Source organism: Zootermopsis nevadensis, unplaced genomic scaffold, assembly GCF_977971745.1.
Source record: "Zootermopsis nevadensis isolate Lab colony 2312 unplaced genomic scaffold, Znev_1.0 Znev_ptg000028l, whole genome shotgun sequence".
In the NCBI taxonomy this organism is placed as follows: Eukaryota; Metazoa; Arthropoda; class Insecta; order Blattodea; family Termopsidae; genus Zootermopsis; species Zootermopsis nevadensis.
The window spans coordinates 12877141-12894062 of NW_028259160.1; the positions used below are offsets into that span (position 1 = coordinate 12877141).

The 16922-nt window shown below is 33.6% G+C and overlaps 1 protein-coding gene across 6 annotated transcripts in view; it reads right to left on the bottom strand.

The window, feature by feature from the left end:
- Positions 1-1948: 1948 nt before the first annotated feature.
- The window catches only part of Cip4 (formin-binding protein 1-like Cip4), a 57371-nt gene continuing 42397 nt past the window's right edge, over positions 1949-16922 (bottom strand). For 3 of the 6 annotated variants that reach the window (XM_022070325.2, XM_022070329.2, XM_022070330.2), the window contains 6 exons: positions 12460-12486; positions 10549-10676; positions 9508-9792; positions 8258-8380; positions 7197-7363; positions 1949-6551 (listed from right to left, as the gene is read on the bottom strand). In XM_022070325.2, coding sequence (XP_021926017.1) covers positions 6391-6551; positions 7197-7363; positions 8258-8380; positions 9508-9792; positions 10549-10676; positions 12460-12486 — 891 coding nt within the window. In that variant the 3' untranslated portion in view covers positions 1949-6390. The remainder of the gene's footprint in view (positions 6552-7196; positions 7364-8257; positions 8381-9507; positions 9793-10548; positions 10677-12459; positions 12487-16922) is intronic. The other 3 variants (XM_022070326.2, XM_022070328.2, XM_022070327.2) reach the window with 3 other exon arrangements.

Here is a 16922-nt window from a genome sequence, read left to right on the forward strand (position 1 = left end):
GGCAGAATAACAAAGGCTGATTATAGTTCACAAATATGTCAGATCTAAAATAGTGAAGAGTGAACAGCATCAAACTCATATAAGTAATTTTGTAAACTGAACTTTAATAAAAATCAATTTCTTCAAACAAATATTCACCAGTGTAAAACATATTTCCAGTGTCACTTGCTGCTTGTAATTTTAATTTTTATAAAAAATTTGAGTTACATGAATACTGAATACCTTCACATTTGCACATTATGGCTATACATTAAGCAACGTTAGAAAGAGACATTAGCAAAAGCACACTCAGACTCTTCGTCCTCCTTAAACATGGTGTCTTGAGCAGCAAGTGCAAATATTATTAGCAAACAAATCATTGGTGTTTGTCTTCCCACATGTTAAAAATTCCTTGTCAAACATTTAGAATACTACATAGCTATATAAACTGAGCACAGTCAATAAAAATGAATTTCTTTTCAAGAAATCAGTACACTGAATTTCAATTTAATGTGTAACACCATCTTCTACCAATTTCTAAGTGCCTTTACATACAAAGATTAACTTTCATTTTGTTCGCATTCCTAATATAAATTAAAATAAGTTTTAAAGATATGCAACATTCCCCAGTATTTACACAAATACATTCATCCACAATAATCACATGTATTTATTTATATATATATTTATATAATACATGTGAATACAAACATATACACCCTCTAATGTGACAATTACATGTAACAACTGACATAACTGAGTGCAATGATAAATTATACATCACCCTTGAATACGACAGGCAATGGATATATGTAATTATTAGTTCATGATTGGCACTTACATTAACTCATGCAACAATAAATATACACAAAATACACCCAGCAGTTGCTGTTCAAGACTAATCTTGAGACTTGTGGGGTGAGGAAGTATGGAGGAGGATGAAGTAGAGAGGGATGGCATCTGCTGTGTAGTAACATATCATCAGTTCAGAACATATTGGCCACTAGAAAGTATGCTTGTGTAGTGCCACTGTAGAGAAAGTAGTTAATGCTTTCGTTGATCCATGCTGTCTGTCATGCCTTTCCCCTTCCAACTTCCTGCATACCTCACAAGTCTTAAGATCACAATAGCAAACTGTACTGGTATGAAATGCCCATCAAGATAAACCAACATCTTGTAATGCATGCCAATATAGTTTACACAGTGTGTGTATGGTGTTTCATGCTTTACTGCCATGTCAGCATCACCAGTCTACACCTATTTACCTCCTGCAGAAAAAGATCTGAACAATTCTGCATTCTCCTAGTGAAAACTTTCATACCACCCTGTATTAATAAATAGTTATGTACAAAATAAAACATCCACTATTTCAGCATACTATGTGGCTTATCTTATAGAAATACAGTGAACTGAAACTGAAAAGTTACAGAAATTATTTGAAGTTCTGTTTCTTGATGACCAAAGCACCAGTAAAAGTGGGTGCACACTGATGAGTTATACAAAGACAATTTCTTTTTGTCCTGGTACCTAATGCACAGGATAAGTACACACTAATGCACGAGCTGTTGACATCAATCACAGGCTGAGATGACCTGGTGAAACTGTGAAGGATTTTGTAGTTGGCAGAACAGTTTTTGTAGTGTGCTAGATAAAATTGATGGTGCACACAAAGTGATATTTGTTACTCCATGCAATTGTACCATTTCAAACTTGAGTGAAAAACACTTCGCTTCAACATTTATAGGTGTATTTTGTGTTGCTGCTGCTGCATCACCCACCAGTAGCACATTTTTACAAGGGCCATACAGGAAGAATTAATGATTATACAAAGATACAAAATTTTTCTCACAACTTGTACTCCAGTCCTGAAAAAAAAGCATAAAAAGAAAAAAGCTGATGCTGATCAGACAACTTGTATTCTTTCATACTCAACTATTTAAAAGCTATAGACTATAAAGGCACAGAAACATAAAAACAAATGTTATTAATTTAATTACAATCATTACATATATTTTTTCATTCAACATGTTTATTACACTCAAATTATTCACAAAATGAGCTTTATTTTCTCTTATGAGTAATATAAAACAATGTAACTACAAGAGAAATATTTCACAGTTTTCCTGTCCTTGAGTAAACATTTTTTTAAGACTGTCTGCTTAAAACTAAAATCACTTAACAGTTTATAAGTTATGAACTCTCACAGAGGCCTTGAAATTGTGAGGAAAGAATAGTTTATATAGAACAAATTTGAATGAAGCGACATTTTACTGAAAATGGCTTCATAAAATGTCATTACATTTTATTTACTTTTAGAGAAAGGGGTAAGTGTATAAAATTCAGCTGAGATCTAGTTACACTTGTAATTAAATGTGGCAGTTGCTTTTAGTGTTCGGTGATTGGTCATAGCATTCATGGAGCCATTCTGCAAGCTGGAACTGACTGTACTTCAAGGAGATTTTGCATTGCAATTAGACTGATAATGGAATATGTAAGAGGCAGTGTCCTGTGTCAAATTTTTATTGTGTCCACATTGTAGTCTGAAATGAAGATGTAAAAAGACTTGTTAGGAAAGATGTCAATAAAAAGGAAAGAAAATGTGAGGAGCTGTGAGAAGAGAGAGCTAGATGGAGAGGACTGGTTGTTGGGAGTGTCTCTTAGAAAAGATGCAAGTGCTTGGTTGTAAGACTTTTGATGCTTTTGTTACTCTGATGCCAAACACAACAACTGATAAATGATGTTCCAAAATGAGATTATTGTCTGAAAATTTTCTTCTCACAAAATTTCTTACACCTCCTGCTTTTGGAAGACAAGGTAGACAAAATGAAATACTTACAATCCATCATACCTTGATAAAGTTTGTTGGTCAATACAAAAAAACAAAACTGGAAAATGGGTAACAAGCCACAAAACTTTATACCAAATGGTGGAAGATTTAAAAATGAAGGAAATGGACAGGACTGAAATTTCATATCATTGTTAAAAACATAATGAAGATTAATCTTGACTGAGAAATTGTATGTAAGAATAAAAGAAAAATTAATAGACCATCAAGCATAAACCAATTAACCTGGCAGGTAGTAGATAAGCAAGTACATGAATAAACTCCACGAGGTTCCGTTTGGTGTATACCTTCAGCAATTGACTTGCATTTACTACAATTGAAATATTGCTACACAATATATTTGTATTCATATTTTAATATTAATTGATTCATGTAAAGTGTATTAACATGTAGAGTATTGATATTAAACTGAGTTACTGTTTTATTAATATTTAACAACATAATCAGTTATAATTGCAATGAGTTGTTGCTAAAAAAAAACACACACACACATGCGCACGTACACACACACATTTTACTGACAGACTATCAAGAAATTTGCAATTATGTGTCCTGTATTTATAAAAATAAATAAAAATCCTATCTATAACAAATTCCAAATCAGCACTGATTAAACATAGTTGCTCTCAGAAACCAATAAAAACATTTTATCTGACAATGGAGACCAGAAATATATTTGCGAATAAAATAATATCCTAAGCAGTTGCTTTCATACCAATATAAAATGGTTTACATAAAACTGCTCATTTGAAGAACATATCACTTACTTTTGGCAATAAATACACATGTCAAAAGTCTTTAAAATTAAAAAAATTACAAACAGCCATCATCATAGCAAAGTATATATACACCCATCATCGGCTACAGATATATGTACATTCACACACATGTAAATGATGTATGTACAAAACACATTTCATGAACAAGAATCATAATGTAAGTTGCAAAATACAATCAATTATACAAAGGAATCTTAACTGTTCTGAATGACTGAAAATGGTGTCTTATTGAAGATATAATAATTAAACACATTTTGTGACATTTTTTTGCAAGATTCTTCCTAACTAGAATTCAAGTTGTTACATGAGTACTTACGTGCATTCAAATTATAATGCTTTCAGCTAATCAGTAGCCTGAAAAATCAATACACAACAATTTATAATTCTACAAAAAATAAATTCCCAATTATAGCCAGTCCATGCAAGGTTAAAATTAACATTCTAATCACAGCAGAAACAAATGGAAAACAAGTCTACAAGGGAACACCAATCCAGTTTTTATCATCTCATGGTTCCATATTATAAAGAAGCTGTGATACTCAAAAGAATATACTAACCAAAGAGAGTGTATTGTTATATACCCCATGTGGTTTGTATGTTATCTGGGGGGGAGGGGGCAACACTATTCTGTATAATCTTATCATACAATAAAACTAAAGGAACATCCAGGTTTCTAAATAACTGAAGATGTTGATACCCTATCTTTCAGTACACATGCCTCCATCACGTCAATAAATCATTGTTTCATACTGTGGTATGACTAAGTACACATCAGAAAGTACAGTTAGTAGGCTAAAGAGGGAAACACAAAATAACTGCAAAAATGACACAACTGTTTATGAGAAAAGAAAGATCCAGGTCAAATTGCGACCACTTATAAACATCATGCAAAACCAAAATTAAAAGTCTGAAGCAAGTTGAAATATTCTGTCAAAACTCAGGTACAATACTTTTTTAAAATTACTAAAAACAGTTTATGGTGGAAAATTCAAAAAATGTTCTGAAGGCTAGGCATGTTTAGTAAATGCCATATGCCTGCTCACACCACTCACTTCATCAATGCAAAAAGCAAACTCTCCAATAGCCCTTTTCAGAAATGCTGTGTAAACATCTTTATTATGTTGTTATAACTTTCAGCTTTAAACGAATGATATCAGTTTTGGCCATTACGCGTTTAAGATCTTGTTAAAAGTGTAGTTTTCAAACTAATTTAACCATCAATATTTATGCAAGCTATATTAAACTTTGGAAACAACAAAAATATGAACTCTCACTAAATTACGTGTGTTGGTATTTGGAAATAATGGATAATGCTCCTTATTGTTGCACATACACACAGTACCAAATGAAATTGCAACAAACCCTATAATGTTCTGTTGGCACATTTATCCTACTTTTATTGAAATATGCTGTAATAAAATGAACATTCATTGATTAGCAGAATGAAATACTAATTATAGGCACAAAATCAAAACTACATCACAATAAATGTTTTCTAAGCTTCTATTTTATGCCTTTTAATGCCTGTCACATGAAAATTCTGTTTATGTATTATTTCCTGCCATTTGGTACATGATGGACACCAATTTTATGGGACACCATTTTCATGTCATTGACACAGTTTGTTAAGGACTTATTTAATTGCTATCATAAGCTATCAACTACATCTATAAATATCAGAGTAATTTCACATTTCCTTACTGCATAAACTTCAACATTCATCATCTCTTTCATATCTCATAATTACTTGAAAGAGTTAAAAATATCAGTGACTTCACTCCAGTTTTCAACATTAAGAACAGGGCATGAGGAGTGGTACAAGATTCAATAACTGAAGAAGCAATGCATACAGTTATTAAAACTAAGCCCCCCCCCCACACCACCACCACCAATTCTGCCATTCATAAGCTATTTGTGACTGATCAAGCCTCTTCACTATTAACCTATATACTACACCTGAGCACTGATCAACAAATTAACTCTCTTCAAGCTTGAATACAACTCAATATGTAAAGAGTGATTCAAATTCAACCCAGAAATGTTAATTTCTTTTAAATATCTCCATTAGATGTGAACCCATGTTAAAAATTCTATCCTGCAGGGATAACACAAGTATGTACATGCGGAAGGTCCTTGAGAAAACTCTCATGACACAGGTACGATGAATTACTGACATAATCAAACTTCCTGGTCAAATTTGAACACCTAAACTGAATCAACAGAACTGGAGTTTGTCAAAACTTTACCAAATAGACTATGGATTTTACCTGTATGGAGATTTTTCCTGCGCTTACCTGTACTTCATTAAAACTATACACTATATACCTCCTGGTTATTTAGCATTAGTTAACATGAGCCACAGCACAGCCCAGTTCTGACTAATAACTGTTTTGACATTCATAGCGATAAAAACTGACAATTTTTAAACCAATTCTGACATGAATGTTCCTAATTTTACATTTGCGCTATTAATGACTCAGTTTACACTATTTTCAAACCTGTGACAGAATACTCACGACACAAAATTGTAATCATCACAGAAACTGCTTTTCATTTTATTTCCAACAGCCAATTCCTAAATGTTCCAACTGCAACTGCTCCCATCCCACAATCACTGTTCCCTTATCTGTACCAACAAACTATACCCATTATACAATACGTCTGCCCATCAAAGTCGGTACAGAGGAGCACTGGAACGGAACTTGCTATGGACGAGTTGAGTTTTGCTTCTGGATTTCACTCCAGTGCAACCTGATTTAAAACAAGCTTTTTTAAATTGGATGTCCATTAACAACTATTAAAAAGAGTGCACTCAATATATGACGTGGGTACAAATCCTTCTTCCATGTCAATCTGTCGCCGCACTCGTGTCCAGCCATCGCCCTGGTCAAGCTCAATGATGTGCAGTTCCTCACCATCTTGCATTGGTATGGATCCCTCACTTGTGGCTGTACATCACAAAAGAACATGCACATACAAATCACTCACTAACAATAATATCTAACATTCCTTGTCAAATACTATGGGCATAACAGTTCTTGACAGTGTAATAAGGTCATTACACCATCTGCTTGTTTTACAAAATGGATGCATTATATGAAAGCTGTGCAGAAAGCAAAAACCTGTTAAACAAAAACTAATTTCCCATTAATGTGGAAGCAATGTTTAGAGCTACTGAACCCAAAATAAATAGTAATAAAAGAAGATATGTGAACAACATTTATTTAATCCTTTTAATAAAGAGAAATTAATCTGAAAAGAAAATCATGATTTAAGACCAGAGACAGAACTCATGAGAATTATTAATGTTCAGAGTTTAGTATTAAACAAACAATGTAATACACAGACAGTAACTAACAGGTTGTGCGAATCCTACATAACTTATACTATATAATTTGTTCTCAAATGCTGTTCAAAATAAAGGTGACCATCTTCTAGGTTGTTGTACCCTGATGACAGAGGCCATAAGCATTTCCCTCATCAATGATAATTAATCAATTCCAACATACAAATGATCCTAAAAATCATCACCTAATGAACTTGAAAAAATTCAAGAAAAGACCCTCAAAAGGCAAAGCATAGAATTACCTTACCTTCAAATGGGTATAGTGCTTTACATATGCCAAGAGCAGGGAGTACTTCTCCATCACAGTAGTCACTGCCAGGGTGGCCTTGTGCATCACTGTCACCATGTTCCGGATCAGAGTCAGGAAGGCTGGTATGAGACGTTCCCAGGCCAGACTCGGGACTGTTTGAGGAGCTATGTGTTGGTTAGGCAACATCCAATATACTGCCCATTAGCAAATACACGCAACATCATTCATGCGCGCACACACACAAATTATTGTTGAAGTCCAAAAACAATGTGCTCTTCAAGTTGTGATTCCATTTTGAATGATAGGGTCGTCTCAAAAAATACCAGAAGGGATGGCCATGTATTAATCATATTTAAAAACTAGCTTCACTTTGACAGAGAAAAGGGAATGACACCATACGATATTCATTCACACATTCAAAATACCAAAACACAAAGCACTAAATAAATGATAAATAAAACACAGAACTTAGAAGTTAACACAACAATACAAGTAAGCCAATAAATATGTAAAAAAAATTGTTTCTAATTCCTTCACTGTTAAAGATGGAAAACATGTTGGCAGGATGTATGTTAACCTATTACCATGTTGAATGTCAGGATTTGGAAATCAGTACATTATTCATGTGTGCATATGTAAATAAACCAGTATTATTTTTAACCTACTTACAGTATCCGTTGAGGAAAGGTAAGCTGATGGTTGTAACATGTCTTTGTCCCATCTAATAACTTTTGAAAACAACTGACAAGTTCACACAAATCTTGATTTTGCTGTAGAACTACTCATGAAATATCCAATAAACAAAAACCTGATACAGTAATTTACTGTAACATAAATTTTTCCATTTTTGTAAACCAATTTTACTATGACATGAGCAGTCATTTTTGTCCCTGTGCAAAAACTTTCGAAAGGAACAATGATGACAAGTGAGATGATAAAATAGCGTGGAAATTAAGGAACAGTAACAAAGCTACGCTTTTGGTCAAATGTTGTCATGTGTAATTTGAACAGGAAAGAGTTGCAATGACTAGAATGACACATTATAACCCACGACTTACCCATGTGATGGAAGGGGCGTGCCAGGTGCTGATTGCTTGTGGTTCACAGTTGGATTTGATACACTTGAGTCTGAAGCTGAGCGACTAAGTGAATCCTCTTCCCCTCCTGACCCTCCACTATTTCTGAAATGTTCAAAATAAATATTACTCTAGTATACTCTTAATTTTGTTATCTTTGCAAAACAAATTAAATTCAGATGTACAACATTTTGGGGGGAAAAGACACACCAAAAAACAAGTAGTCCTCATTAAAACAAGTAGCATGGATGGTTATTTCCTTAAAAGTATGTACCCTGATCTGCAGTACATTTCTCATCTTCAATACATACCCAATTTTAACCTCAAGCAATGGGTTATCCCTACCCAAGTTTTTTTAAAGCCTCTTTAGTCCATCCTGGTACATACCTGGACAGTATCTTGGAGGAGGCCATGACACCTTCCACATCCCTCCCCACCCATCACTCAATCACAATAAAGTCAGGCCCCATTACAGTACCGCACAGTCACCAGCAATACTGCTGTTAAAGTGGGGGTAGCAGTAAATTGAAACATTTTTTTATTAATTTGGATTTACTGTGAATATCTGAAACACAGCATCAACTGATGGGTTTACCCCATAAATGGGAGAAATAGTTAGCAATACATTGCTAGCTTGCAGCACGATACTATCTTTTGTAGATACACAAATCATTCATGACATCGGCACTTCAACACTGCCTTTCTCCCCATTTGTCTACCGTATTTCTTTAAACTGTATATTGCAAGAAGTTGCCTGTGCGGCAGATGGAAATAAAATGGTATGGCAATGTATCAGAGTTGATCATATGCTTAACGGTATATTTGTATTGTTACAGACATTGGTGGATAGTGGTTTGAAAGTGAAGACCATTTGCCTGCTGCATATCATGTGTGTGGATTTTCAAAGATATTTTTTTAATATATATATATAAATTACACACTTATCAAGAAAACCATGAGAGGAGTTTAAATTTGATTTGGAATTTTGGCTATTTCTTTCACTGAAAATAATATGGAATGGGATCACTTTTGCGCAGTCATTTCATGAGATGAGACAATTGTGTGGGCCTGCATGCAGAGGGAGGATATCTTCTGAAGACTTCCTATTATGAAACAGGTAAGACACTTAACAATACACTAGCATCAAAATTATGTATTACATCTTAATCATGTATGTGCCACTAATAATAACAATTCTCAAACACAGTAAACTGTTTGTAATCAGTAGTAACCTGTGGTGTCGATGAAGATGTCCTCCATTAAGGTGATGTCCTGGGGCAGTCCCTTTATTCCGTCGACTTGGAGCAGAAGGTGACACGGAGAGAACAACTGACTGTTGTCCAGACTTATTATTAATGCCCTCAATTGCTTCTTCTAAATAGCCTTGATATTTCTGCAACTCTAGTCGCAGCTTGTCCAACTTGTGGCCACTCTCATTTAGCTGTCCTTCAATGGACATTGGATCACCTAATGCAGGATTCTGTTCATATACACCTTTCATTTTCATCAATCCATCTCTGAAACCAAATTATTTCAAACAAGTTCATATTGTGGGAAAACTGAAAAAACATTCTGTGGCTATTGAATATGTATGTTTAGTTTAATAGAATACAGTACAATTAAGCTTAACACACTAAACATATTGTATAAAACGAATTAAAATCAAATGGTCCTATTGTATTAGCATGAAGTGAATTTCAATGTAATGGGAAAAGGTCAATGTTCCTTAACAAGTAACTACATGGAGCAGAGACCTTTGGATGCCAGTAGTTATTCAGCTAGTCAAGTGGACATTTTCCCAAGAATTTTATTCGCCTAAATTGAGTATTTATAGTCTGTTTCATCCTAGCCACAAGCCTAGCCAATCAAACAGTCTCCTATATAAATAATGCATTTCCTTGTTATGTAATATCCTAAATTTATCACTCACTTCAACCTTATTAGGTCTGAATATTTTCTTGAACACTTTGTTTTCAAACACTTGTTATTTGAGCACTTCTCTCTTATTCTTTCAGTAGGAAGGAAGACAGAATCTTTCAAACTGAATAACAAGAAGCATTAAAAGAATTTATTCTTTTCCTAATATAATCATGAACCTAATTTCTTATTTCTTGGTTTTGTTTCCAGATACTTACATTTTAAATTATTTATTACACAGTTACAACTTTCTTGATAATTTGTTATATAAATTTTCGTTACGAGACCCACATTAATACATCAGAAATTCTCTCATCTCCATCTGTAATCCATTACACGAATAACACACAGCATACCTTGCAGCAGTCTCTTGTTGAATCTTCGCCATTATGTCTTCTACTCGTAATTGCAGTTTCTTTTTCCTCTGGTTTGGTGGAAGGTCGCTATAGTCCTCCTTGTTTTCCCCATATGAAGAGAAGTTGTTCTGCAAACAACCTCACAATAACTAACTGTATATCATACATTCCTAATGCTCATATTGCTATACTTATATATAAACACACTTCATATTCTGGAGTTGCTACTCAGTATTTCACTTTTACACTAGACAGATTCAGACCGTCCACAATAACACTGAAAATGACCCTGTCAACTTATAAATCAAACTAGTTGCTGAATACCTTCTTCACTATATCTTTACCATAAGCATATATTCTGAAAGACTTCAGACCAGAATATGAACAAGCCAATTCAAAGGGCCAGACAATATGAATTACTTCTTTGGCATTCAAAGTACAGATATAAAAATAAATGTTAACAATACAAGTACCATCACTCAAAATATGATTGCTTGAATGAACATAAAATGAAAGTGATTCATTAAAATGTAATATACCTTTTCTCCTTTTCTACTCTTCCTCATATTGTCACATAACTTTACATTAATATGTGATTTTACATCTTTCCACCCCTTAACTCAATGTGTGTAAAATTACACACATTACAAAGCAGAAGAAGAAAAAGAGCCACAATCTGATACAGATGTGAAAGTAAACAATATATAAGATATCTAAACAAATATGACAGCACAGAAGTTCATAAGAGATAAAACAAGTGTGAAAGTTATCACGCCACGCCACTTCACTTCACTCCACATGAAGCTAGAGCCATGCAGAGTAACATGCCACCGAATTCACAAACCTGACCAATTGTCCCAAATGTCACCATGTTATATCTCTAACTCGTATCCATTACATATACGGCATTAGGTGTCAGAGACATGTATATGCTGTAAGTTATATTAACTGCAGTTGCACACAAGCAATAATAATACTGCTGAATATCTCAGAGGTTATATGGCAAAGCAGAACATTACTTAATTTCTCAAATTTAGTGCACATGGAATAGATATTTTAAACAACAAAATTAAAGTAAATAATAAATATCAGTGACAGAACAACAGAAAGGTAAAAGAAAACAGCATTTTTATAAGGCTGAATTCCCAGTCACCCAGCATTTTTGATTGTTCCTTAAACTATTTCACTGTAATGTAGAATTACAAGCAGTGTTCCATTTCAGACAACATTCTAAACCAAGTAAAATTATCATTCTAACTGAAACTGGTTAAAGTTTTCTAAACTCACTCATTTTACTCTTCAACACAAGACATGAAAGATACAATGTATGCTGCCACCAATGATTCATTATGCTATGATGCAATGTAATTGTTCAGGCAATTTCAAAATAATGTAATCACTAGCACAAATATGATACAATTTAATAAATAATTAACAAGTATTCACTATACAAATCTTCAGATTAATGACTAAGAACACTTATATTTTTTAAATTTGTCATTGGCGAGTCATTATCTAATCACCACCTGATGAATATATAATTATATATCTGGATACTGTTTTTCATAATAAAATAAATAATAGAGGAAAACAAACAAAAGAAATATGAAGCTTCAATGCAGCACACTATATAAAAAAATTGTCATCACTGCACTCTGATGTCATTGTAAAGTAATTTTAAATTGTGAAAATTGTATTCTCGGCAGAGCTACCGTATCCAAAGGAATTTTGCTTGGTTATCACTTACAAATTTAACAACTGAAACTGTCTGCATATTAATGCTGCCACAATATTCAACAAACAATAGAACTATACATAGCAAACAAATATAAATAAAGTACATAGAGAATGTTTTCAAACAATATTCTCCTGCAACCAACACTGAACTTCAAGAATTTTAATTAAACCTACCTTGAAAGCAATGCACACTTCAATGAACTTCTGAAAGCATGTAAACAAGGAAGGACGGTATATATTCAAAGTTCTACGAAGTCAGAGAAACAAAGTAGTTACAGCTACTCTACATTTGACTTTTGATACCATATATAAACAAATTTATAAGCAGCAAAATACTCACATGAACAATAACATAATACACATGCAATGCAAACTAGATCAAATTATATATCCGAACATCTGTCTATCACACACATTTAAAACACTTGTGAAAAGTATGTTACCCCAATACAAATGCACATAATTTTTGTTTCAGAATCAGATTTTGTAGACCAGTCAGAACCTGTATAAATAATAATAATATTTTCACATTTATTCTATTGTCTTGCACATAACCTAAGCTGCAGCAGTAATTCCAAGATGCATGAATATTTTTACCTGATATCCTGATAAACTAGAATATTACCAAAAAAAAATTGACTCGCCAGGTTACATGTTTCTATCATGAAATACGACTATAACTCATGCTATCTACTAGTAATCTCTTCGGTGTTCCTAACTGTGCACATGTTTTTATGTATGTGTGGATGTTTACTTCTTTAACTTTTGCAAAAGAAATTGATGTAAATGCAAATATAAGGAGTACACCACATTTATGACATGTCTTCGAAAAGAAGTTTACTACTTCCCAAATAATCATATTACAACACCTTCATGGGAACTGAAGCCCAAATCAGATCAAGAAGTCCTTCTATCAAAATAAATTATCATTATTTACAAGGTTTAACAGTAAATGAAAGCATCCAAATTGTTAACATTAATATTCTTGATATATTATGAATGACAGCAACAGACATGCTCTTAGCAAAACCGATTTCTTCTCTCCTTCACTCCAAATCAACATGTCAAGGTGTGAAGACAAATCTTGAATATCATGCTTTAGTCTGTCTTCATGCTGAAGATGCTATTTTACCACAAATAGATATAAAGAAAACATGATCTACTCTCCATGCTAACAACACTCCATGACTGCTAAGTCTAATATTTAAAACAATTAAAATAAACATAAAAAATAAAGGAAAAGAATTTTTAGGATACTGTAGTCTCAACATCTGTGCCTTCCTCACCTATAGGATTAAAATTCTTTCATTTTCAAGACTAAAGCTTAATTTGCCTAAATGGCTTGCTTCAGAACTACATATACACAAAATAATCACATTTATGGACTACAAATTTTACGACAGCATAATACACATTCCAGGAATGGAGTACTGCCTTCTAATAATTCACCACTTACATTTAGATAGGTCAAAGTAATTGTCTTGATTTGAAAAACAGTAACTTTCAAATTCACTCTGCATATACCAATAAAAATGCAGTCTACTTCACGATGAAACAAAAGGCCTAAATGTGGCATGACAATGAACACAGACAAGAATCTTTAATCAGAAGAGAATCATAAAGCACATCATATTTTCTAGACCAAAAGAATACCAAAGCTAATGGAGTACACATTCGGGACCATTTCTTCAATAAATCATGCAATAAGTCAAGCCATATTGTCAAACAGAGAAGAAAGAAGGTTCTTAACAACAGTTTCTTTTTGGTGGGAGGGGCGACACTAAATGATCTACCAAATATAATTTTTGTTTTTAATACCATTAGGTGATAAATCACTAACAACCTGCAGTGGTGTTTGCATTCCTCCAAACACTGAGATGATACCAAAAACAAACAGATTACTTCAGAGAACTTTCTGATGCAGTTGATCCATTTATTGCTTATTTGCTTCAATGTTTCATACTCACCCTCTTAGGTTTATGGTGGTGATAACAACTGTAGGGGTGATGAAATACTCTGTACATACCACCAAGTTGCAGCAAAAGACTATGTTATGATGATGTATTTATAATTCACCTCATAAGAAATATCACAATTTTCAACAGCATTTCTTCCACAGGAACATTAGCACATATATACACACACGCGCGCGCGCACACACACATGGACAAATTATGATATATCTACGCTTCAATGTGTGTCAGCATCCCTTACTTTAGTATGAATATTTGTTCACTAAAGGTATTCTGATACAGGCCAATTAATGAGAATACAATCTAAACCAAAACAAGGGTAAAGAAAAACGTGGATAGGAGAAAGAAAAATTTGAGAATGAACAGAACAGCTTACATTTATGTTCTTTAAACCACCTTCTTGCCTACCAACTGATATCAGCTGTATTTTAATAACATTTCTTTCATACAAAAGTGTGTGCAGTATTAGAATTATCATCTATAAACAAAAAATTATGAAGAAATAAAGACCAAGCACACACATATTTTCTGCACACAGCATGAAGCCTGGGAAATATAGTAAATTTCATTGGTACAGTTATTCATTTTGCATACATTTTTGTCTTTGGCTCCAAGAGAGCAACATAAAATGGAGCCCATTTTCAGGACATAAAAAAGAATCTACAAAGGCCACAATGCACCAACTGCTGCATGCAAACAGTGCAACAAGTTTCCCAAAACAGATCATGCAACATTCACACCTAACCATGTATACTTACAGCAATGGTATGAAGTCCAATTCAACCAGTCACCAAAAAGGGGAACATTCATGAGAGAGAGAAGAAAATCAACAAATTAATCAACTAACAAGTGCATAACACAGGTTTGACCAAGTCACCTAATATCCAACCTTATAAAAAACAATGATAAACCAAGGCCAGAAGAAGATAATATTAAACTGTAGTACTAACTAAATATGATATTACACCAATCAACTGCTACTAAAATAAAATACAATATTTCTATAGAAACAACACTGTTTATAATCATATAAACATATGCTAGAACAAAAGAGTTATAAAGAAAAAAGAATTCAATTAACAAAATATATAAAATAAGCATTCACTTTACAAATAAATACTTGTGGTATATAAAAACTGAGAATGTCATATAAGCTCTGAAAAAAAGCAGATCACTTTATAGCTTCACTAAACCAAAACCCTTTTTCAAAGTATGTGATTATCCACCAAACCGTAGAATAAAACATGCGCAGAACATGCATCAAGAAAACAGAGCAAATGAAGTAAAATTCTTCAATGGCCTAAGTTGATATTATAGTCAGATCAGCATAAATGCTGTGATAAACTGTGAAATACAGGGTCCTACATACCAGCAACTTTTAAAATAATTACATTATATAAAGCAAAAATACATGAAAGTCTTACGAACAAAACAAAGAATTCTACTTTCAGTGTCTGTATTTCATAACTAAGGTCACTCACATGTGAGTCGATATATATTATTTGCATACATATACAGTGAAAAATCAATTTGGAGATAACAGAGTTTGCCAACAAGGTATTTCTTTCTACATGAGTTCCTTGAATGATGGAGTAGATTCATCAGTGTGGCCAAGAAACAACTACCAGATCACCATAACCTTGTATGATAATAAATAAATTTTCATTACAATCAAACCTATATGATGAAGCAGTAAAAGGAAGCTGTGAAGCATGGCAAGATAAATATTCCAAACAAAACAAGGCCTCAACATTTTCTTTGAACAGGCAAACGCATGCACAAAAGATAATTTGACAAACTCTTTGCCAAAGTAAATTTTTCAGACTTATCCAATGGCAAAATTAAGCTCAGACAGTAAAATTTTGGCCTTCAAGATCTCCAGACCAAAATCAATGTAATTTTCACCAGTCATGAATGTCCAAAGCCACACATTTTATGGCCGAGTCACATGTCCAAGAAGTGTGGACATTCTCACAAACTGTAATGTTAAATTATCTTCCATCTGAGATTTCATGTTTGCACAGCAGTAAAGATGTTGAGGCCATCTGGTATCAAAGAAAAGCTAGTAACCACCTATATAACCATGGAGCATCACAACCATAACTGACATTTCCCAATCATCATAACTCACATATGTGAAGTTCACAACTTGTGTCAGCTCATTTCTCAGTCTCTGCACACGTAATTTAGCAACCAAACTTACAAAAGAAATATATTTATGACAAATATGATCATCCAAGGAACTCCTCAAAAGTGAGTGGGAGGGTCTCGATTAGGGAAATTTCTTTTATTCACCTACCATGCAAGAAGTCTAATAATGCCATCCTATATTGAAGAAAGCAAGAACCTATAAAATTATTCATGAATATCTTTACACATATTATTTCTCTCCAGTAAAAGTAAAGCTGTCCCACTACTTCGATACAATGTGGTGGTGTTTGGGGGCAAGGAGGCGTAGCTTCTATTCATTCTTGACCTCAGCACTACATAGAGGTAAGTGTTCACTGCCATGCCCCTGCTGGGGTTTACTCGCAAGGAAAGGGCTCCCTGGTGCCCAATGGATGGGCGGGTCACAGAGCCAATCTGAACACAAAGGCTTGAAGAAAAATTCTTTGCCCTTCCAGTCATCTAATCCATAGTCAGACATGCTGACCTAATTTGTTT